Genomic DNA, 23,762 nt, shown 5'->3' with positions numbered 1-23,762 from the left:
TAATTACCAATTTGTTTTTTTCTGTTTGTGTTTTAATTTAATTAACTTAATATGTGTATAATTCATGTGGAAGTTTTTTCAAATTATTCAAAAAATATGATTTTTTAATCCAGAAATTATGATTCGAGAGCTGCCGCATTTGGCCACTAGGTGGTGTCTACTCTAAAATAGAGGTGGTGCGAATATGTATCCTGAAATTGTTATATTTGTATCCACTTTTTCTTAATAATAATGACTCGCATTATTAATAGTTTTAAAAATATTGTTCTACATTCAGTTTTTCTTATAAAAATAATCAAAAAATGTTTTTGTTTTTTTATTTTCGCCGTTTTCAAAATATTCAAAATTTATGGATAATTTATTAAGAAAAACTGCTGTGATATTCTTTTCCAAAAATTCTTGTTTTTTTATTACGTTTTAATATTTACAGTGTATTTCATGGGATATTAGTTCCAAAACTATGGGCCAAATCTACAAATTTATCTTTTTCAAGAGAATATATCTTTAAATCCAAAATGAGTAGAACAAAATTACACCATATTTTTTTTAAAAATGGCTAAAACTATAAATTGAAACAATAAATGTCAATTTAAAACTAATATTAAGGTGCGAGAATTAATATTTGATGATTCTTGATTTCATTTTCGAACATATCCCTATTTTGAAACAATTACCGAATTTCAGCTCACGTTGCGTTTTCAGAACATATCCTGGATTTGAGACAATTACTGGATTTCAGCTCATGCAGTGTTTTTGGAACATATCCTGGTTTTGAAACAATTACCAGAATTCATATCATGTCAATTCTCAAGTATTTACACACTTATGAAACAAAACAAGATTATTTGATAAACAAAATTTGAAAATAGTAAATAAAAACAAACTGTTCTTTTAAATCCCAAACCTGGTTAGACAGCCTGTCACTGACCTCTTTCCTAGTAGGGTCAGGATACAGCCTGTATTCTTGCTCCCAAGCCTTCCCTGTGTCCCAAACCTCAACTTGGGGGACAACAGCAGGCTGGAGGGAGCTAGTGTCCTCAGGAATAGAGGACAGGAGATCCATAATCTCCTTTCGGAGTTCCTTGAACTCTGTATCAAGCTTCTCCATCTTCTCTAGGATAAACTGCAAATCCTCATCCTCATCACCATCCTCTACTACATCCTCAGCTACGTTCTCGTCCTCCGAGGCTGGGACAGTGATAATGGGAGTGTCTCCACTGATAAGAGGAGTGATATCAGCTGGATCAACTTCATCTTCATCCAGCTCTACTTCCTCAATGTGGGCGGGGTTCCGCACAATAACAGGAACCCGGTTCATCTTCTCCTGCTGTAGCTCGTCCAGAAAGGTTCCCTCTGTATGCTGTCTGCTTGCTGTATGTAGCACAGGACCCAGAGTGGTAGTGTGCAGGAGACTTGTGTCTACTGCTACAGCTCGGGTTGTACTGATCCCTGGTATCCAGTTGTATTCAAGGGACTGTTCACTCTTTTCAAGAACAATCCGAAGTACAACAGTATCAAGAGGAAACCGATCAACAAACTGAGAATATAAAACTTTTTTGAAAACCAGAAACAGACCCTAAAACTGAGGAATCCAAACCAAAAAAATGGAAAACCAATCAACAAACTGAGAATTTAAAACTTATTTTGAAAACCAGAAACGGACCCAAAAACAGAGGAAACCGATCAACAAACTGAGAATTTAAAACTTTTTTGAAAACTGGAAACAGACCCAAAATATGAGGAATCGGACCCAAAAAAGAGGAGAAAAAACTTTTTTGAAAACCAGAAATGACCTCAAAAAATGAGGAAACTGATGTAAAATATTGGGAAATCCCTCAAAAATATTGAGAAATCACTCAAAAATATAAGACCTGTATAGACCGGAATCTGACCTAAAAATTGGGGAAATGGATAAAAAAAACAGGAAATTCCTCTTAAAATTAGATTTGAAGGATTTCCGATAATTTTTGAAAAAACAGGAAAAGCCTCAAAAAAATTCATGTTGAGGAGGTTTCCGTTTTTTTGGGTCTGATTCTGTTGAAGCGTTTCCGTGGTGAGGCGTTTCCATAGCACCACAGGGTTACCCACAAAGTGTAAGACTGTAAAGATGACCTGAATCTCTTGAAATATGAAGATTCTAAAAATTCAAAACCTCTCAAAAATTTGGCGGAAACACATCAAAACAAAGAGGAAACACCTCAACTAAATAGAGTTTTTAAAGATACGGAATATCCTAAAAAAAATTTGCAAAACATAACACCTCAACTAAATGAAGTTTATAGAAATACTAAAACACCTCAAAAATTAAATAGAAGTTTTAAGAATTCGGAAACCCCTTAAAAATTTTGCGGAAACCTCTCTCAAAAAAAAGAGGAAACACCTCAACTATTAGATTTTTAAAATATAAGGTAAAGCCTCAAACATTTTGCGGAAATGCCTCAAAAACTTTGGGAAATCCCTCAAAATATTGGGAAATTCCCCAAAAATATTTGTCAGTTAAAAATATTAGGAAACGGATCTAAATAAATAGGAAACCCTTCAAAAGCTGGGTTTTGAGGGATTTCCGTATTTCTCACAGAAATTGTGGAGACAACTCAAAAAAACTACTTTTGAAGGGTTTCCGCTTTTTAAGATAAAATTTCCGTGGTGAAACATTTCTGTGGTGAAGCATTTCAATAGCACCGTTTTTTAATGACCTATCTTGCTGGTAAGAATTAACCAATAGTCCTCAAAACAGCCTAGTCAACTGTATTATATATATACATATAGTACATGTACACTGCATCTTTTTATATTATATATCATAATTTGCCACTTTCCCAAACTTTAAGATAAATGAAGAAATCCCGACTTCTAAGAAAGTTGCATTCATAAGCAATGAAGGCACAAGTCACTTTTTAAGTGAAACTTCAAAATAAATTGATCCATGCTCAACATAAACATATGATTAATTCATACTTTATCAGAGGAAGCTTTTATGGGTACTTTCGCGAATCAACCTGCTACTCTTTCAATGGGAGGTCCTTTAAAATCACAAATGTTTGTTCTGATTTCGGAAACATTTTTCTTTATTTGTTTGTTGAAAGAAAAAATATAGGGCTTTTAGTTTTAGACATAAAATGCCCAGCTTTGCCCCAGTGGAATGATAAAAACAAAATTTTGTGGAAATGTCATTTAATCTAGAAGTTTGTTTAGCTGACTATGTAGCCTAGAACACATTTGATAATAAATATTCTAGCTTTGTCCCATAGGATTAATTTTGTATAAAGAGTACATACTTATCCTTGAACACTGAAACAACACTAGCAAATTATATAAATAGAATAAAGATAAGATATATCTTCTAAACCAAGGAGTAAAAGGAATGCAGAGGGTTTCATTTACACACTACCTTAAATACGAACTTCTTAAATACAAACTCCTGAAATACAAACTCCTGAAATACAAAAATTCTGAAATATAAACAACAGAAGTACAACTCTTGAAATATAAACTTCGTAAGAACAAACTCCTGACGTATAAATTCCTGAAAAACTAACCTTGGAAAGATCAGTATTAGAAAATGATAAGTTTCAAAAATATTTTAAACAAACTTTTCTGAAAAGAAATAGTGCATTAAAACGAAATTGCACTTTTATCTGACAAAGTGCAAAAAATTCAAAAAAATGCAACAACTTTGAATGTTCAGAGAAGGATCTTTTATCCAGAAAATAATAATACAAATTAAAAGTTTTACAATTTAACAAAAGATCACAAATTTAATTTACTAAAGACTGTCTCAAAAATAAGAATTGTTTGAATTTTAACAAACAATTTTAATACTAACTATGTATTTTAAGCATCCATACTTAGATATTTATATGCCATTCCTTTGAAAACCAATGTCACAGAAATTTTAAATTTCAAACTATGAATTTTATTAGATCAGATAATCTAAATTTAAAATATCTAAGGTTTAAACATTAAGGTTGCAAAGATTTAGGGATTCAAATTTTGAGTTTGCCATATTTATGATTTTTTTGATTATCTAATTTTCACCAAGAATGTATTAAAGCACAAATCAAGTACTTTTATTCAAATGAAACAAGTAAAAGAAAAAGCTTGTTGTTTTCTCCAAATCCCAGATTATTGTTATCCTATACTGAATGAATGTTATGCCCACAACAGAAACTACATACAAGAACATAATATACTTATAATTTACAAACACCAGATAATCAACTCATTGGTAGTTACAGGTATATAGTGGCCAAATACCAGATAATTAACTCATTGGTAGTCAAAGGTTTATAGTGGTCAAATACCAGATTGTTAACTCATTGGTAGTTGCAGGCATATAGTGGTCAAATACCAGATAGTCAACTCACTAGTAGTTACAAGTATATGGTGGTCCAATCCCAGTTAGTTAACTCATTGGTAGTTACAGGTATATAGTGGCCAAATATCAGATAGTCAACTCATTGGTAGTTACAGGTATATAGTGGTCAAATACCAGATTGTTAACTCATTGGTAGTTACAGGTATATAGTGGTCAAATACCAGATAGTTAACTCATTGGTAGTTACAGGTATATAGTGGCCAAATATCAGATTGTTAACTCATTGGTAGTTACAGGCATATAGTGGTCAAAAACCAGATAGTCAACTCATAAGTAGTTACAGGTATATAGTGGTCTAATATCAGATAGTCAACTCATTGGTAGTTACAGGTATATAGTGGTTCAATCCCCGTTAGTTAACTCATTGGTAGTTACAGGTATATAGTGGTTCAATCCCCGTTAGTTAACTCATTAGTAGTTACAGGTATATAGTGGTCTAATATCAGATAGTCAACTCATTGGTAGTTACAGGTATGTAGTGGTTCAATCCCCGTTAGTTAACTCATTGGTAGTTACAGGTTTATAGTGGTCAAATATCAGATAGTTAACTCATTTGTAGTTAAAGGTATATAGTAGTCAAATATCAGATAGTTAACTCATTGGTAGTTACAGGTATATAGTGGCCAAATATCAGATAGTCAACTCCTTGGTAGTTACAGGTATATAGTGGTCAAATACCAGATTGTTTAATCATTGTAGTAACAGGTATATAGTGGCCAAATATCAGATAGTCAACTCATTGGTAGTTACAGGTACATAGTGGTCAAATATCAGATAGTCAACTCATTGGTAGTTACAGGTTTTTTAGTGGTCAAATATCAGATAGTCAACTCATTGGTAGTTACAGGTATATAGTGGCCAAATATCAGATAGTCAACTCATTGGTAGTTACAGGTATATAGTGGTCAAATATCAGATAGTTAAGTCATTGATAGTTTCAGGTATATAGTGGCCAAATATCAGATAATCAACTCATTGGTAGTTACAGGTTTATAGTGGTAAAATATCAGACAGTTAACTCTTTGGTAGTTACAAGTTTATAGTGGTCAAATATCAGATAGTTAACTCATTGTAGTAACAGGTATAGAGTGGCCAAATTCCAGATAATCAACTTATCAGTAGTTACAGGTATATAGTGGTCAAATACCAAATAGTCAACCCATTGGTAGTTACAGGTATATAGTGATCAAAAATCAGATAGTTAACTCATTGGTAGTTACTGGCATATAGTGGTCTAATATCAGATAGTCAACTCATTGGTAGTTACAGGTATATAGTTGCCAAATATCAGATAGTCAACTCATTGGTAGTTACAGGTATATAGTGGCCAAATACCAGAAAGTCAACTTATCTTATCTTATCTTATCTTATCTTATTTTATTTTATCGTATCTTATCTTATCTTATCTTTACTTATCTGATCTTATCTTATCTTATCTTATCTTATCTTATCTTTCTTATCTTATCTTATCTTATTTTATTTTATCGTATCTTATCTTATCTTATCTTTACTTATCTGATCTTATCTTATCTTATCTTATCTTATCTTTTCTTATCTTATCTTATCTTATCTTATATCTGTTATAATCTCCAATTAGATTTAGATTTTTGAGCTCCAAAAATGAATGAAAAATTCAAATTTAATCAAATTAAATTTCTCTTAAATATCTGAAAACGTCCACTTTAAAATTAATTTTTAAAATGCTAAAAACCTTTTTTTCAAATTTATATGTAATTGTTAAAAATTGCAATGGTGAAAATCAGATGACTAAAATTTTAGTAATCTACCCCAAACCTCGATCTTGGGCTTGCATCAGGAATTGAAAATAATATTATTTTATTTGTCTATTTAATGACACTTTAGGCAATGCCAAAGGTCCACATAAATTAATTCGCAATAATTTAGCATGCTTAATCTGTGAAAAAACATAAATTTTATTTCTTATGGCCGAACATTAGACATTAAACAGTCGGACCAATGGATTAAAAATATTAAAATTTTGATCTTCAGCTTCGGAAACTAAATTCTCAAGATAAAAATTCTCAATATCACCATCCACGGTACAAAGCACTTTAGGCACGATAAAAAAAATCATAAACAACGTTTTAAACTGTAATTTTCTGTGGTTTTTCAAATTAACTATTTATAACTATTTGGTTCGCGGTGCTATAAAGTTTTTGGACAGAAAATTTTATCTTTATCAAGAAGGTTCAAGGCTCAAGTTAAATTCAATTTTATTATTAATTAAATTGAAGAAAAAATTTGTTAGAAATACTCTTGAGTTTTAAAGAGAATCCAGGAACCAATAACCTTTCTGGCAGCGAGATAAAATATACAGTTTAATATCATTACAAAAAGATTACTTTACAGCACTTCTATAATAAAATTTACTTTGAAGTGACCATGAGTGATAAAGTACACAATAATTTGGTAAAATATTTAAATAAAAACTTACGGCAAAAAGAAGTCAGATCTCCATTTCCAAAACAATACAAAGCCCCTAAACAATGTAATATATGTTTGATTAAATTCAAATGTGAAGTGCAATTTAGATGTTAATAGCAATGTAATAATGATTTATGGGATTTGTGCAATCAAATTCAATTTAAATTAAACAATTTTTGAGATTAGAATTTCAAACCATCCAATAACTATTCTCTGGGTGCCAATATTGGAAAAACATTTTTTTTTTGGAACAAAAGAGGTATTTTGATATTACTGAATTCATAGTTTGAAATATATCTAAAATCTACGACATTGGATTGCAATGATATTGTAAACTCTGATTTACTAAATCCTATATCTTAGTAACCCAATGTTCTAGGACATGGCTAAAAATTCGAAGTTTTTATATCAAAGGTTTACACCATCTGGTTGCAAAGCTAAAGGTATTAGAATTTTTGAGTGTGTGACAAAAACTCAATTCCTTTCAAACAATTTCTATACCTGAGCGATCATTCATCTTGATGTAGATACATCCATCATGGCATCCAGCTTCAACTGCAGTTGCATTGTTGGTAGTAATTAGTGTACATTTCATGCAACAAGTAGGTTCCACATCTTACATCACCATCAACTCCAGATACTTCCTATATATAGTATTCAATACATTTCATGTAACAAGTAGGTTCCACATCTTACATCACCATCATCATCAGCTACTTCCTATATATAGTATTCAATACATTTCATGCAACAAATAGGTTCCACATCTTACATCACCATCAACTCCAGATACTTCCTATATATAGTATTCAATTCATTTCATGCAACAAGTAGGTTCCACATCTTACATCACCATCATCTCCAGATACTTCCTATATATAGTATGCAATACATTTCATGCAACAAGTAGGTTCCACATTTTATATCACCATCATCTCCAGCTACTTCTTATATATAGTATTCAATACATTTCATGTAACAAGTAGGTTCCACATCTTATATCACCATCATCTCCAGATACTTCCTGTATATAGTATTCAATACATTTCATGCAACAAGTAGGTTCCAAATCTTACATCACCATCATCATCAGCTACTTCCTATATATATAGTATTCAATACATTTAATGCAACAAGTAGGTTCCACATCTTACATCACCATCATCTCCAGCTACTTCTTATATATAGTATTCAATACATTCCATGAAACAAGTATGTTCCACACCTTACATCACCATCATCTCCAGCTATTTCCTATATATAGTGTTGTCAACCATTAACTATAAGATCTCTCCGTGTAAGGTCGATTTAACTTAAATCCCTTCTCAGAGACACCAAACCAAATAATTTTGGCCCCCTTTTCTTTGTTCTCCGGGAACAGAGTCTAAACACTCTTGTTTATTGTGAATCCATTTCAAAAGTTAAACAAAGAATATTTTCATATAAAGAATTAGTGACTTTTGTTAATAATCAACTGTCATTTATTTCAGAAGTTTAGAAACGTCTTATAGTACTGTTCAACAATAGTTAACCCCTTTATCATCTGCTAATAAATCGTAAGATTTTTTATTATAAACTTTTATAACAACATTTGTATAAGTAACCAATTTATAATTCATGTTATTTTCAGGAAATAAAGCTTTTTGTTATCGATTTTCTTGAGATGGGGGTTATTCTGTTGTGTGTTTGCGGCCGCAACATGGAAAGATTTGTTGGGGAAAATATATCTCCCCCACTAGTGTTCTGATGGGCCTATTGTTCAATTTGTCTGGTGTGTATGCTGTTATCTGTTAACATTTTGATTTAACCCTGACGGATCTACATGACAACCTAAAGATGAATCCAACTACTCCTCTCCACGAGGATTCTCTCAAAGACCTTCCTCCTGAAACCCCTTATCAGGAAGTTCAAAGATGTACAAGAAACTCTCCCTGCAGATTGTTAGGATGCACAATCTGCCCCACGCCCACCAACCATGTCCACAACCTGGATGAGGAACTGGGAACCGATGACACCACTCCAACCCCTCCGACCCCCACCCAATCATCCCATCCTTCTCCTCTCTAATGCCTTTAAAAATGCAATCAAGGAGAACCGAATATATGCTCTTAAGGCACTGTCCAAACAATTCATTCACCAACTGGAAACCAATCTGGAATTCCTCACCTACGACCACTCCGTCCTCGCCACCTGTTATCAAACTGCAGAGGACATCATCACCTCCCACACCACTGTCACAACTGAACCCCCCTCCCCCTCCTAGCACGGCCTCCAACCTTGTTTAAAAACGTCTTTTAGTATTGTTCACCAATAGTTAACCCCTTTATCATCCACTAATACATCGTAAAATTTTTTATTATAAACATTTATTAAAACATTTGTAGAAGTAACCAATTTATAATTTATGTTATTTTCAGGAAATAAAGCACATAATCCTGACTGGACAAACACCAGGCTCGAATATATTTAGAAGACGACATTCTATAAGTCCATTGACGCCAAGAGGATACATATTTGTAAATTAAGATACATTAGTACCCCTTGCAATACAAATTTGTGTCATTTTATAACGTAAATGTTTACAAAATTCTGTTTTGTTTACTATTACCATCAGTATAGTTGTACTATGTACATTTAACATGTAATTCGTTTCTTGTTTTTCTTTGCCACTATTAAAGATAATAGGCTTTTAGGACGCTTCGCGCCCATCTTCTATTTTAATTGTGAACATGTTCTCTTTGTGTACATTGTAAAACAAAACAAAAAAAGTTTGCGGATTTAAACAAAAAATTTCGTGGTTTTTCAAAATTTTAAAACATTTAATGAAAATCGAATTTTGATGGAGGCATTTTTTTAAATTTTGTTCATTCATAAACCTTCCCTAGGGCCATGTGAGGTCCCACACAAAAGTTGGGTCCAATCGGTTCAACCGTAATGACAGTTATTGGATACAAACAGTAAGATAAAATTATTGTTTTTTATTTATTAGAATCAATAAAATCTATAATTTATGTAATGTTTCCATGATGATTGGCAATGAAATTGTGATATTAAAAATTTTCAGTACAACAAAAACTACTTAATGTGTATATTTGGCCTTTTTTGTTTTCATATTATTGAATATAGGAACTCTTCAGTTCAAAAATGTAAGGGAGTTAAGAATTTAAATGGTTATAATTTATTAACTATAACTAAATTTTGTTCTAAAATATTTGTTATTTATTTATATTCTCTAAATCAATTATTTTTTTTTTTTTAACTGGCTCTTAATAAAAATGGTTTCCCCACCTCGCATAGTTTAACTGTAATGCTTATCCCACCTCGCAGGAATAATAAAGAAAATCAATGTTTAAATGTCGTCGTCATATATTTCTGATATTCTCTCGGCCTAGTGTTTGTTCTGTCTGGATGATGTGAAAGCTTTTTCTTATCGATTTTTTTGAGACAGGGGTTATTCTGTTGTGTGTTTGCGGCCGCAACCTGGAAAGATTTGTTGGGGAAAATATATCTCCCCCACTAGTGTTCCAATGGGCCTATTGTTCAATTTGTCTGGTGTGTTTGCTGTTATCCGTTAACAAGTGTTCAATACATTCCATGCAACAAGTAGGCTCCACATCTTACATCACCATCATCTCCAGCTACTTCCTATATATAGTATTCAATATATTTCATGCAACAATGTAGGTACCACATCTTACATCACCATCATCTCCAGCTACTCCTTATATAAAGTATTCAATATATTTTATGCAACAAGGAGGTACCACATCTTACATCACCATCATCTCCAGCTACTTCCTATATATAGTAATCAATACATTTCATGCAACAAAAAGGTTCCACATCTTACATCACCATAATCTCCAGCTACTTCCTATATATAGTATTCAATATATTTTATGCAACAAGTAGGTACCACATCTTACATCACCATCATCTCCAGCTACTTCCTATATATATAGTATTCAATACATTTCATGCAACAAGTAGGTTCCACATCTTACATCACCATCATCTCCAGCTACTTCTATATATAGTATTTAATACATTTCATGCAACAAATAGGTTCCACATCTTACATCACCATCATCTCCAGCTACTTTCTATATATAGTATTCAATACATTTCATGTAACAATTAGGTTCCACACCTTACATCACCATCATCTCCAGCTACTTCTATATATAGTATTTAATACATTTCATGCAACAAGTAGGTTCCACATCTTACATCACCATCATCTCCAGCTACTTCCTATATATAGTATTCAGTACATTTCATGTAACAAGTAGGTTCCACACCTTACATCACCATCATCATCAGCTACTTTCTATATATAGTATTCAATACATTTCACGTAACAAGTAGGTTCCACATCTTACATCACCATCATCTCCAGTTATTTCCTATATATAGTATTCAATACATTTCATGCAACAAGTAGGTACCACATCTTACATCACCATCATCTCCAGCTACTTTTTATATATAGTATTCAATACATTTCATGTATCAAGTAGGTTCCACATCTTACATCACCATCATCATCAGCTACTTCCTATATATAGTATTCAATACATTTCATGCAACAAGTAGGTTCCACATCTTACATCACCATCATCATCAGCTACTTCCTATATAAAGTATTCGATACATTTCATGTAACAAATAGGTTCCACATCTTACATCACCATCATCATCAGCTACTTCCTATATATAGTATTCGATACATTTTATGTAACAAGTAGGTTCCACATCTTACATCACCATCATCATCAGCTACTTCCTGAAAATTATAGTTTTCCATCAATTTCAAACAATATAATGCTCTTTGCTCATTTTCGATTTTTAAATCTTCTCAAAATTAAATATTTTTTTTTAATGCCATGGGCAACGCCGGTTATTTCAGTTGATATATTATAATAAATAGGAATGTAAACTGAGGGAGTTTAAATGGATTTACTGGCAATTTATGGTAGTTGAACTAAGAATGTAGTATTGGGGAGAAACTTTTCAGGTATCATTTGAGACGTTTTATTGTGAATAGTTGTCAGCAAGTGCGCAATTTCAATCTTTAAAATCCTCACAGATTGTTAATTTTTTGAGGGATGATTTTGAGAGTCGGTTTTAAAAAAATATTCAATAACGACGACGAAAAATGTAGTAAAAATTCTACAGTTAACTTATTAGTTCTTTAGGAACAGTTTAAGAAAATAAAAATGTATTGGTTCCTGTAATGTTTCATTGTTTACAAAAATCGACTCTCAAAACTTAACCACCCAAATGGATGATTTTTAACATCGACTTTGCGCTCAAACTTAGTAATTATACTTAATTAAAACATTTCTCTGATAGTACTACATTCTCAGTTCAGCTACCATACATTGCCTGTCACTCCCTTTAAATCTTACTCGAATTACAACATGTATTGAGGAAATATCTTTGATGAACACTTAATCCTGTGACATCATGGCCTATCCATATTTAAGATTTTCATGAACACTTTTTAAAATTAAATATACGTCCAAAGGTTGTGTGCTGATCAGGCCCAAATTTTTAGTCACAAACCACCCTCTCCGTAAAACCAAACCAATTCGTTTTGGACAGACCACGCAAATCTGCCCCTTTAGTAAAAGTAACCTATATGAAGCATAAAGTCTGACCGCGTCAACCTTGTTGCACCGGCTAGTCCTGTCCATAGAGCTAGGTACAGTACAAACTTGGACGGGAATGGTTGACCCGGCTCGGAAATTCTGATGTACTACAGCTGCCCTTGAGAAAATATAACTGTAAGATTTGTTATTTAAACTGGTTATAGAAGGTCTTCAAATGTTGTAAATATGTGATGGTATTCTTGTAAATCCTAAGATTACATGGTTATAAATAAGGGTTAAATAATCAATATTTAAAAAGTAAAAATTGGTAAATAATGATCGCTATTAGGCTAAATCTCACCTGTGCCGGGCAGCACTGCAGGGATAGAGTATATCCAATAGTAGAGATGAAGAAGAGAACAAGAAGAGTAGTTTACCTCTTGAAGTTAAGGATTTGAATGAAATCAGAGTTTAAACAAGTGTACCATGAAAACTATTTAATGAAGAAATTCTGTTATTATTCAATAACATTAGGGTTTAATAGTGTTGTAAAAATATGATTTTGGATATTACAGCCTTCATATTGCACATGGAGAGAACTTCTTGATTATTAGGTTTTTGTTATTACTCAATAATTCGGTAATTGGATAATTTGAGTAGCCAAGGAATTTAGCGTTTAAATAATAAGAGAGCAGAGAAAGTATTGATATCCAAATATCTTTAACCCTATCCTGATTGGGCTATTTCTGTCTAATATAGATTTTGATATGATTTTGCCCTTAGAGTTGAGATAGGGGAGTGTGATACAAGTCCCTAGTCCATTTTTTCAAGGCCTGCTCATTAAAAAAATTAGACCTCTAACTTTAATGGTTAGAGTGAAAGGGAGGATTATTAAAAAGTTCAAAACTATATCGAAAATATTTTTACTTTTAATAAATATTAACATATGACATATGTTATTGAATTCATTTTTCAGGGCCTTTTCAAAGTTTTTCAGGAGCTAAATTAATAAAAACGTTTATAACCATTTCTGATTTTTTTAAACACCGACCCGACCATTCTCCATCCTACCCTATGCATCAACAAAAAGTTTTTTTTTGTAAAAATTGTTCACAACTGTGATGTTGAAAAAGCTGAAAAGTTTTAACATTCTAATGTAAGCCATTTTTAAGTTGTTCAAAATAAACCACGGGGGGGGGGAGGGGTGTAAAATACCCCCCCCCCCGTGATAGGGTTTGAATAAAAAAGTGGATATGGGATTATAGATTCCCATATAGCTCAGATTATCCACGTGATTTCATTTATTTCAAAATACTGCTTGTTATTCCAAACTTAACAATAAACAGATTTAATAGTGCTTTTACTATAACTCACATTTACAATACCCACTCTACTTATAAATATTTTGCTTGTCTTTTTGTATCCAATAAACGTCAAAGCAGTTGAATCGATCGGGCCCAAATTGTGTGGGGGACTTCATGTGACCCCAGGGAAGGTTTATGAAACAAATTTTAAAAAAAAATTAGTCTGGAGAGTAGCTAAAAGAGAGGATCTAGTAATGATCTCGATATCCACCATTCTAAAGTTTTCAGATGTGATAAAACAAAGTTTTAACAGCCCTTTGATAGGGTAAAGGTACAGGTGCAGGTGCTGGTGCAGGTGCAGGTGCAGGTGCAGGTGCAGGTGCAGGTGCAGGTGCAGGTGCAGGTGCAGGTGCAGGTGCAGGTGCAGGTGCAGGGTACAGGTACAGGTACAGGTACAGGTACAGGTACAGGTACAGGTACAGGTACAGGTACAGGTACAGGTACAGGTACAGGTACAGGTACAGGTACAGGTACAGGTACAGGTACATGTGCAGGTACAGGTACAGGTACATGTACAGGTGCTGGTATAGATACAGGTACAGGTACAGGTACAGGTACAGGTACAGGTACAGGTGCTGGTAAAGGTACATGTACAGGTATAGGTACAGGTGCAGGTACAGGTGCAGGTGCAGGTGCAGGTGCAGGTGCAGGTGCAGATACAGGTACAGGGACAGGTACAGGCAATATAATTTCTGTAAATAAAAGTTGGAAATGTCTTTCTTCCCTTCTCATAAGTGAGTTCAGCCACTGTAAAATGATAATAAAATTTAAGAGAAATTCTGAAGTTCAACTTCTAAGCATTCCTTTATTACAGAAAAATGTTTAAATTACATATTAGCTATTATGTACAGAGATATTCACAAAAACAATCACAAACATGTTGAAGGTACGTACATAATATCATAATTTCTAAACACATGATCAAAACCATTTGTATCTTTACAATCACAGAATGATAAATAAGTTTTGTCAACTAATCTTTGAGAGAACAGGTTTTTCAGTAAATTTCGCGAATTATTTTTAAACCATTTGTTTGTTCTTTGATATTTCTAATTCTGAGGGCGGAACTTTTTTTGTTGATATTGTTTATCTAGAAATCTAATTTGGGCACTTTTAACTTGATCCCTCAAGTAAAGTTAACCCTGCATTGTATGAACAGAACGAGATATCGAAGAGAAATTAAATTAATTTGTAGATCTGCATAGATTGAGATCAATATTTGAACTTGTAATACAGAACACAAAAGCTCGGGTTATTTCCATATATTGTTTTAGGTAAAGAATTATAATGTAAAGATAGTTATTTCAGAGGTGTAAATATTTTTTGTACTGCAGTGTACTGTCTCTGGGCGGAAAAGTAAACACAAGATGAATGTCAAGCCTGACATGGGAACCATCTTTCTCATAAAAAATCAATGAAATATTCTGATCATAGGAAACTAATTATGTGAATTATCAAAATTTAAAAAATTTAATTCTTTAATCCTCCTCGGATACTAGAGTACGTACCACTTATGCATCTAGTCTTGTTTACCAAACACTGCCCAGAGAGAACTGGTTTCAATATGTACGCAGAGATTTCGCTACAGCCTTCCCTTGCCTTATAACCTTGGTTTTAGGTAAAACTTTTTTACATTTTTATAAAAGATAAAACGGAATGATATTAAAAATCGTTTTTTTGATTTAAAAATTGCAAAATGATTGGTTTACCATTTTGTAAGCAATAGAAAATTTTCAAAACAAAACTTTTTAAAATCTTACCCATCCCACATAAATATTTACTTTGCATCAATTTGTAAGACTGGATCGAGTTTTACAAGTTTTTGTCTTTGATTTTTCTTTACTAACTCTATTTTTCATATACTCAACTAAGCATAATTCATAATAATAACACAAATTGAATAATATATGATAATATAAAGGCATTAAAACTGCAAAACCCCCCAAAAAACAATGTTTTAATGATTTTCTTTGAAAACTTACCTAACTGAAAACAACCCTTGGTTAAGAGTATATCTGGTAAAAACAAGAATTGTGCTGAAGATTTCTCAAGATTTATTGTTAAACATTTTTACTGGCAAACAATGAAACTCTCTGTGTCAGCGTTTTCTTAATCTTTTCAGAAATGGACAAAGGGTAATTTATTTCTTGTAATAATTTCATTTTACAAAAATACAAAGAATATAATTGTTCATAGAAGAAGTAATTAGATTTTTCGTCCGGGTTATTTAAAAAAATCAAAACTTTAATGAAAGCCTCCTCCTTGTGATTATTAAAGAGCTAAATGTCGGTCTTATGTAGCTCCTTTTATTAGATGAATTAAAATTTTTCTCATTTTTAAAAGATATAGTTCACTGTAAATTTACACGACCAATAAAATATAAAAAAAAATTGAAAACACTTTTTTTGAATATAATATTAAAAAATAATGTTTATTTGAAAACCAAAAATATACTTTTAAAATAACAGGTTTTTAAAAAAAAAATTGGTTTCTGAAACAAATGAAATATTTTAAAATTACAAAAATATTGTAAAAACATATTCCTTCATTGTTGATTAAAAATTAAATTCTTTTGACATTGATTTGTAATTTTTTTTAATAATAAAAAATTGTATCCTGATCAGAAAACTAAAAATTTTATGATAGAAATTGAGAGATAGATAGAGAGAGAGACAGTTAAGAAGTTACTTGCCCCGGCCGGCTCTACTAAGAATCCCTGCCAAGCGCGGCTGCACCCGCACAGCAATAGCAGGTGCCAGGTAGACGGTAGTTTAGTTTAACTTTCACTTCATCAGTGAACACTGCTGTTATACACGCTCAACAATTGTGAACAATCTCATGAACTGACGAGGGTCAACCCAGACCGAAATATATTTTCAATAAATGTGGAACTAACATCTACTTTTCTACTTTACAGAGGTTTGGTCCCTCAACATCACCGAATTTTAAATCGCTCAACAATTTTCAAGAGAACTGGCCGATCTGCACCACTGACATATAAAGAAAATTAAAATGACGTTTTGTTGGTAAAACAAGTTATCAACAATCATCAAGTCCTTGCATGGATGAATAGTGAAATAATACATGAATACTTGTGAAATAATACATTGGTGCGATAATACCAAGACAATGGTTTAAATTTTAATTTATATCGAGCTTTATAACAACATGACTACGCAAATAAAAGGAAACAAAGAGAAGCTTTTAAACGACTTCTCTTTAATCACATGTAACCTTGAAATTCAGAAAAAAAGCTTGTTAACTATAAAACTTGAATTAAAAAGTCTTCTCCATTATATTGATATTATCGCCTACCACACTGTAAATATACATCAGCATTATTTTTTAAAATTTGTTTCTTAATTTAATTTTTTTTAATATAATATTCAAAAAGTCAAAATTCAAAATTTTTTGTAAAAGATATGTTTTTTTCAACAAATATAAGTTGAAAAATTGCATAATTATTGTAAAAAAATATTTCTTCATTGTTAATAAAAAAATTCAATTATTTTGACATTGATAAGTAATTTTTTTTAATATTCCAAAATTATATTCTGATGTGAAATGAAATAAAGAAAGTTTGTATATCTCGACAAGCAAAAGATATATCAAAATTCTTAATTAATAAAGAAGAATTTCAGAATATAAATCAAAGACGACAAAAGTTCCGTGATTTGTCACTGTAATAAAACGTGGCCTATTGTACTCAATGTACTAAGGCGCAATTTACAAGAAACGGAAATGTTTCCAGCTGTTAACTTTTACCAATTCGGCATTTCTCTTAAGTTTTCTATAAATTGTATTCAATCGTGCTAAACTCTTAAATTTGTCTTCGAGTTTATATGTGTTTTGTGTTGTTGAGTAAGAATCCTTACCGATCTGGGGGTAGGGGGTGGGTCACCTAAATCACTGGCTATTAAAAAAAATGTTTTTGTTCAGTTTGTTGTCCACCAAATTACTCATCAACCATCCATTGATAATCAATTTTGTACATGACCACTAATTTTGATCCAAATTATCATTACTTTTTTTTTGTATTGTTTAGGGTTAAGCTCGGTTAAGACAGCTTCTGGGCCGAGAGCAGGGGCTAGGACAGGCTAGGGTGCAGGACGCTGTGGCCAATTGACAAATTTTATCCATGTATTACATGAGATCCTTGTACAAAATTGATAGGGGTGGGGGGGTGGTCCGAAAATCGTTCTCTAGGAAATTACCTATTTGTTTGTGTCATGTATATAATGCAACCGCTTAAACATTCGACATGGAACTGTTCTAGAGAACGATTTTACATGGATCTCATTTATAACATATATGGTTAAAATTTGTCATGTGGCCACAGCGCCCTGTCCCCTAGTATGTCCTAGTCCCTGCCCCCTAGTAAAACCTAACCATGCTTGCAGCTCACGTAACAATAACACATGGATTCAGCCCATAGCCTAGGTCCTGGTCCCAGCGCTTGGCTCCCTAGCCTGTTCTAGCTGCAGCGCTCGGCCCAGACTTTACCTAACCTAAACCTCAAAAAATACATGAATAAACAGCTGTCGTTGGTCCGATATTGCAGTATAGGTCAGATCAGTAAGGGGATAAATTGCGAATAGTTGAGCATTACCTTACCTTAGACCATGGTGCACACTGCACCCCCAGCCCCCACCTCACCGAGGGGAGGAAGGCCAACCACATCAATCTCTAGTTCGAACCACATTCTCATCATTTTCTCGTCCAAACCACATCGAAATCCTCGTCCTTTCAATATTATTTTTTTTAAGTGTCTGATCCTTGAAAATAAATACATTTTTTAAAAATATGGCGACGTTAGGGCAAAGATGAAATATCAAATTTTCCCAATTAAATTTTAGATTTGTGTAAAAATGAAAATGCTCCATAAAAGATGTTCTACAATAAAGCGTCTTTATCTAGGGCCCTTTCTTTTGTGGAAAATGCCGCAAAACATTCTCAAACTCGATGTAAACAACTTTTTTGAGTTTGTTTTTATTGAAATATTTGCAATTTATCCTAAGAGAAAATATAAGGGAGAAACAAACTAAAAATGTTTTTTAAATGATTCGTTTTTTGTTTGTTTTGAGTAAATTTTCTGTGAGGGTCAAAATTTGGCATAAGATTTTTAGATTTTTGTTTATCCTTTGAATATTTCCCATCACTAATTGCTTTCATGTCAATTCAAACTATTTAATTTCAGATTAAAAATGACTCCTCATGTGGACTGCAACATTGCAACACTAAACTATGGTCTAAGCTATGCATCACATTCTTCGTATTTTTTTGATGTGGAAGAGTTCCTTAGCAATCTTATAGGTATAAAATAGTGCCCCCTTCACTTCGTTTAATGTTTATCAAAATTGGTTATATCGATTCTAAAAAAGAACATTTTATTCCCGAGTTAGAATATTTAGCTGAATATTGTCGGGCAAAAACTGCAACAAATCAGTTCAAAATTAAGAAAGAAAAGACACAAAATGGATTTAAAAACGGCATTCTATTTTTTAACAAACTTGTAAAGCCATAATTTTGTGTGTCATAGGCCATAAAGGTGTAATATTCTAGAGTTCTAAAGAATAATCAGCTGAATATCGTCGGGGAAAAAAACGCAACATCTTGGTTCAAAATTACGATATAAAAGAAACCAAAATGAATCTAAAAAGGGCATTCTACAGGGTGTCCCACGAAACATGACAGTTGATGTATGATTGTGAATGTCTTCTTTATTAATTTGTTAAGTTGAGCGATACCCAGAGAGAATAATAAAAAAATTACGGGGCATTCTCAATTTGTCTGGTCATTGTATTGTTAATACATAGTAGAATATAGAACTTAATTTCAAACACCTTGAGAATATTTCTTTTTTATAATTAAATACTGCGTAGAACTTCTTAGAACTTAACACAGTTGACAGAACACCGGGACCAGGTTGCAGACCGTCTTACTTACGCTTTCACCTCATTCACACATGTTGTGACATTTAAAAGTGTTTGTCCGTCTTGTCCGTGCCGTCACGTCGTGAGATCCCCCCGCACCCCCCTTTCGGGTCTGTCCTAGTAAACTATTTTTGTACACAATTTTTTAAATTCCTAAAAGGGACTGTTATTGTTATTTTAAGTGACCCTCCATTTAAAGAGAAATGATAGTGAATTTTTTTCTCACTTGATTAGTGTTTAATTCGGATAGTTTTCCATTTTTACTTTAATAAGAAATGCCAAAGTAACAAAAACAGATATCTAATTAAATCAAGACACTTTTAAGGATACCGTTGAGAATTAGACATGCCACCCTATAATATAGGCTGAGGGTCACTTGAAATTATGTTAAAGCTTCTAATCTATATGCATAAAGATTGATAAATCTTAGAGTTTTTTTTATAAATTTTGTTGATATTTTAACTGTTATTTAGGTACAGGGTGTCCCACGAAACATGACAGTATGCAAGAGGACTCGAATGTCGTCTTGATTTTTGATATAATTTGCTATGTTTATTTGTCAACCTAATTTTAGAAGTAAATTTCTAGAGATAATAATCACAAAATTCCCCTAGTCCTGCCATTTCCAAAATGTGGTCTGCCTTTTTTGTGCTTTCAATATTGCCCGAGATATGAAGAATTTCGTTCAGATTTCGACAATTTTGCTTTTATTTAACAAAATTGAAATCTGAACCAAACTCTTTATATCTCCGGTAATATTCAAAGCACAAAAAACGCAGACCACTTTTTGGAAATGCCAGGGCTAGGAGAATTATGTGATAATTGTTTCAAGAATCATACATGTTAAAGTAGATAGAAGACTAAATGTCACAAATAAATTCATATATCAAAGACGACTTTCAAGTCGTCTTGCTATTGTCATGTTTCGTGGGACACCCTGTACAATGGTAGGCGATAATATCAATATAATGAAGACGACTTTCGAATTGAATTTTGATTTATATCATGCTTTTAAACAGCATGAATAAACAAAAACATGGAAGCAAAGAGAAGCTGTCAAATTAAAAAGCTTCTCTTTAATTACTTGTAAACTTGTAATTCAAAAAAAGCTTGTAAACAATTAAAACTTAAATACAAAAGCCGTCTTCATCATATTGATATTTTCGCTTACCATGCCGTATAATTCAATTGTTCATTGTTTGTTATTATTCTCAAGAAAAGCACTTTGATTAATACAATGCCCAGCTCTAGTTTTAAGTTATTTAAAATTTGAAATATAATTTTTTCAGGTTGGGCACATTGCTAAAGAGAGGGAGCAGGTGTTGAGAATGATGATGGAGTTTGGGAGAAAAAAACCAAGCATTCAAATTCCTGCTGGCGCCAAGAAGCACAATGCGGGAAAAAACCTGGGTGTGCATATAGGTATTATTTAAACCTTGAGTCTACAAATCGTCATCCCATTCCAAAGTTTTCTGTAATAGATTTGCGTAGTGAAATTTTTATTTTTTTAAATCAATTTTTTTTGGGATAATAAACGTTTTTGTTTTTGTACGAAGGTGGGAGGGTGATAATGGAAAATATAGACCACTGTTTTCTAAAGTGGAAAAACTTTTTAAAATTTGGTCTCCTTGATTTTGAAAACTTAAAAATAATTTGAAATAAATTCTTTTTCATTCTAAATAGGTTAATCCCCAGCTCATCCTAACCCTTACAATTATTGAGAGTGTGAGGTCGCTGTAGACTGGAACAAATATGTAGACTGCCCCTGGCTCTTTAAGATAAAACGTCAAATTACAAATCTGAGGAGACAGGGGTTGGTAGAGGAGGGTCAGACGCGCTACCCCTTCCCAGCAGAGTTCTCCGATCTTCTTCCACAGCCAAATTAATTCTCCCAAACCTCATTTTCATTCCGAACAAAATTTACAATAAAGAATAAAAACAGAATTAACATTTTGTAGCATTATTTTGATTAGTATGAAACGTGAGTAGATGTCATTTTTTCCGGGTCTGTTGATCCTGACAGATTTAAGAAACTGTCGACCCAATTTCAAGTGACCCTCCATTAAGTAGAGGATACATGTCTGATTCTACAACAGTATGGCAGTATGGTAGCAATATTAAAGGCAGAAATTACCCAAAAAAATTTTATTTTAGATAAAGGGACTCTTGATATTTTGTCGTCAGTTTTTAAAAAACTTGTGTAATAATTTTTTAAATTTTTAAAACACCCTGAAAGTACCGAGTAATTTCAACTTGTCTACAATTTTTTTATATTATTTAACAAACGCAAATATAACATGGGTACCAACCAAATATTGGAGTTCAGGTCAATATATAAAATTTAAAAATATTGAAAATCGAGCAAATTATGGTCAATAATCGTTTTTTTTTCTTTTCATGACTTTCAAGTAGTCAAGAAATGTGTTTTTGGCTTAACTCGGGTCAATTTTCAATATTTTCCAATTCGATAAATTGATGAGAATTCGAATATTCAACCTAGTACCAATAATAGCCAAATTGATAAACTTTATTTTCCCTTGTTAAACTTAGCGACTTTTTTCACATTATATACAGGGTAACCCACAAAAAATGCTACTTAAGAGACGACTGTACAGAATTTATATTTTCTATTTCCTTAAATTTAGGATTCTCTACAACTAAAAAATAGTTTTATACGTTGCCATGTTAATCAATAGGCCATTACATTACATGAGAATAAGTTCCAAATGGAATACAATTTTGCTATGGTTAATCTTTAAGAAAAATATCTCTTGTTTACTAAGTAATTGTTTCTGTAACTATTGCAAAATATGTATACTTGCAATGTATCTAATTAGGTTATATAATGTAGAGTTGTATTTCAACTATCGAAAAAATTAATGTTTTTTTTAGAAAATAATTGAGACGATTTAGAGAAATATTTATTTCATGAATTCAAAATGTCCGCCATGATTATGGAAGCAGAGACGAGCATGGCTTTTCACACCAATGTGACACTTCTGGATAAGTTCAGGCTGGGAATTGAGATCATAAACGACTCTTGTAATCTTGGCTTTCAGCTCGTTGATGTTGGTGGGTCGAGGATGCTGGTAAACCTGCCTTTTCATCAGAGGCCAGATTGCAAAATCAGGAACCGACAAATCAGGCGAACGCGGTGCCCAGGAATGACCTGACCGGCCAAGCTGCTCAGCCCCTAGGGCTAAAACTCGACCCTGAAAGGTCTGGTCAAGCCAATCAAGGAATGCTGGCTGCCGATGAATATTGGCTCCATCTTGTTGGAAGGTGATGCCATCAAGAGTGCCATTATTCAACCCTTTCAGCTGTGGGATACAGACATTCTTAATATGGTCTTGGTACCCTACAGAATTGAGGATTCCTTCCACAAACTTCAACCCAAACAGCTGATATTATAAACATTGATATCTAATTCATATTTGATCAGACAAAGTTTTTAAGGATACCCTTTAACTACTTTGTTTATTATGACACTTGTTCTTAAGAACTTGTTTGAAAACACTAGAATAAAACTATTTCTGATCAAGCTCTAGAAAAATGTAGATAGCTATAATACTATTTTTTTTTTATGTTTTCCAACATTTTCTGGACACTACCCCACCCCCTCCCCCCTTCAGGTTTTACATAGATTCAGACCCAGTCTTTTTAGGGTTAACAAAGCTAATTAATAAATAGTATTTTATTTTGACATACAAGTTTTACCTGTAACAAGTAAAATTCAGGTCATTTCTTAAAATTCTGTTCCAGGTCGACTTGGAGAGGTTGAGTTCGTTTCTCCTACTGGTGTTTGGTGGTCTATCATACTCAACCCTACAGTCCCTGGTCACCACATTCTCCACCTGCCTCACCACCGCATCCGTCCTTGCTGTCCTCCTTGGTCCACTGTTACCCTTGTGAAGGTTTTCAACTGTATATTTAGTTTCAAATTTATCCACAAGCCGGAATATTGATCTTTCACTGGGAACTTTTTGACCAGGGAATTCCCTGGCAAAATTTCTCCTCACTCTTTCAACTCTATTCGGAAAATTAGTTA

General features: G+C 32.8%; 1 protein-coding gene and 2 long non-coding RNA genes across 4 annotated transcripts in view; 1 reads left to right on the top strand and 2 right to left on the bottom strand.

Annotated features, from left to right (window-relative positions):
- Positions 1 to 653: 653 nt before the first annotated feature.
- Positions 654 to 23,762, bottom strand: part of LOC111713190 (uncharacterized) — a 62,377-nt gene continuing 39,268 nt past the window's right edge. The window contains exons 1-3 of one of the 2 annotated variants that reach the window (XM_023488012.1): positions 7,325 to 9,585; positions 6,834 to 6,878; positions 654 to 1,537 (exon numbers count right to left, since the gene is read on the bottom strand). In XM_023488012.1, coding sequence (XP_023343780.1) covers positions 842 to 1,318 — 477 coding nt within the window. In that variant the 5' untranslated portion in view covers positions 1,319 to 1,537; positions 6,834 to 6,878; positions 7,325 to 9,585 and the 3' untranslated portion in view covers positions 654 to 841. Of the gene's footprint in view, positions 1,538 to 6,833; positions 6,879 to 7,324; positions 9,586 to 23,762 lie in introns of those variants that run through there. The other variant, XM_023488011.1, reaches the window with a different exon arrangement.
- On the bottom strand, positions 11,027 to 12,882 carry LOC111713191 (uncharacterized). Its single transcript, XR_002767618.1, has 2 exons — positions 12,779 to 12,882; positions 11,027 to 11,077 (listed from the first exon to the last, which is right to left on the bottom strand). It is a non-coding gene; the product is annotated as an uncharacterized LOC111713191 (long non-coding RNA).
- LOC111713193 (uncharacterized) lies at positions 18,954 to 21,976 on the top strand. The gene is made up of 3 exons (XR_002767620.1): positions 18,954 to 19,094; positions 21,004 to 21,136; positions 21,437 to 21,976. It is a non-coding gene; the product is annotated as an uncharacterized LOC111713193 (long non-coding RNA).

This window comes from Eurytemora carolleeae, unplaced genomic scaffold (assembly GCF_000591075.1).
Source record: "Eurytemora carolleeae unplaced genomic scaffold, Eaff_2.0 scaffold1385, whole genome shotgun sequence".
Lineage (NCBI taxonomy): Eukaryota > Metazoa > Arthropoda > Copepoda > Calanoida > Temoridae > Eurytemora > Eurytemora carolleeae.
The sequence above is the reverse complement of the archived record's forward strand: the minus strand, read 5'-3'. Positions and strand labels throughout refer to the sequence as shown.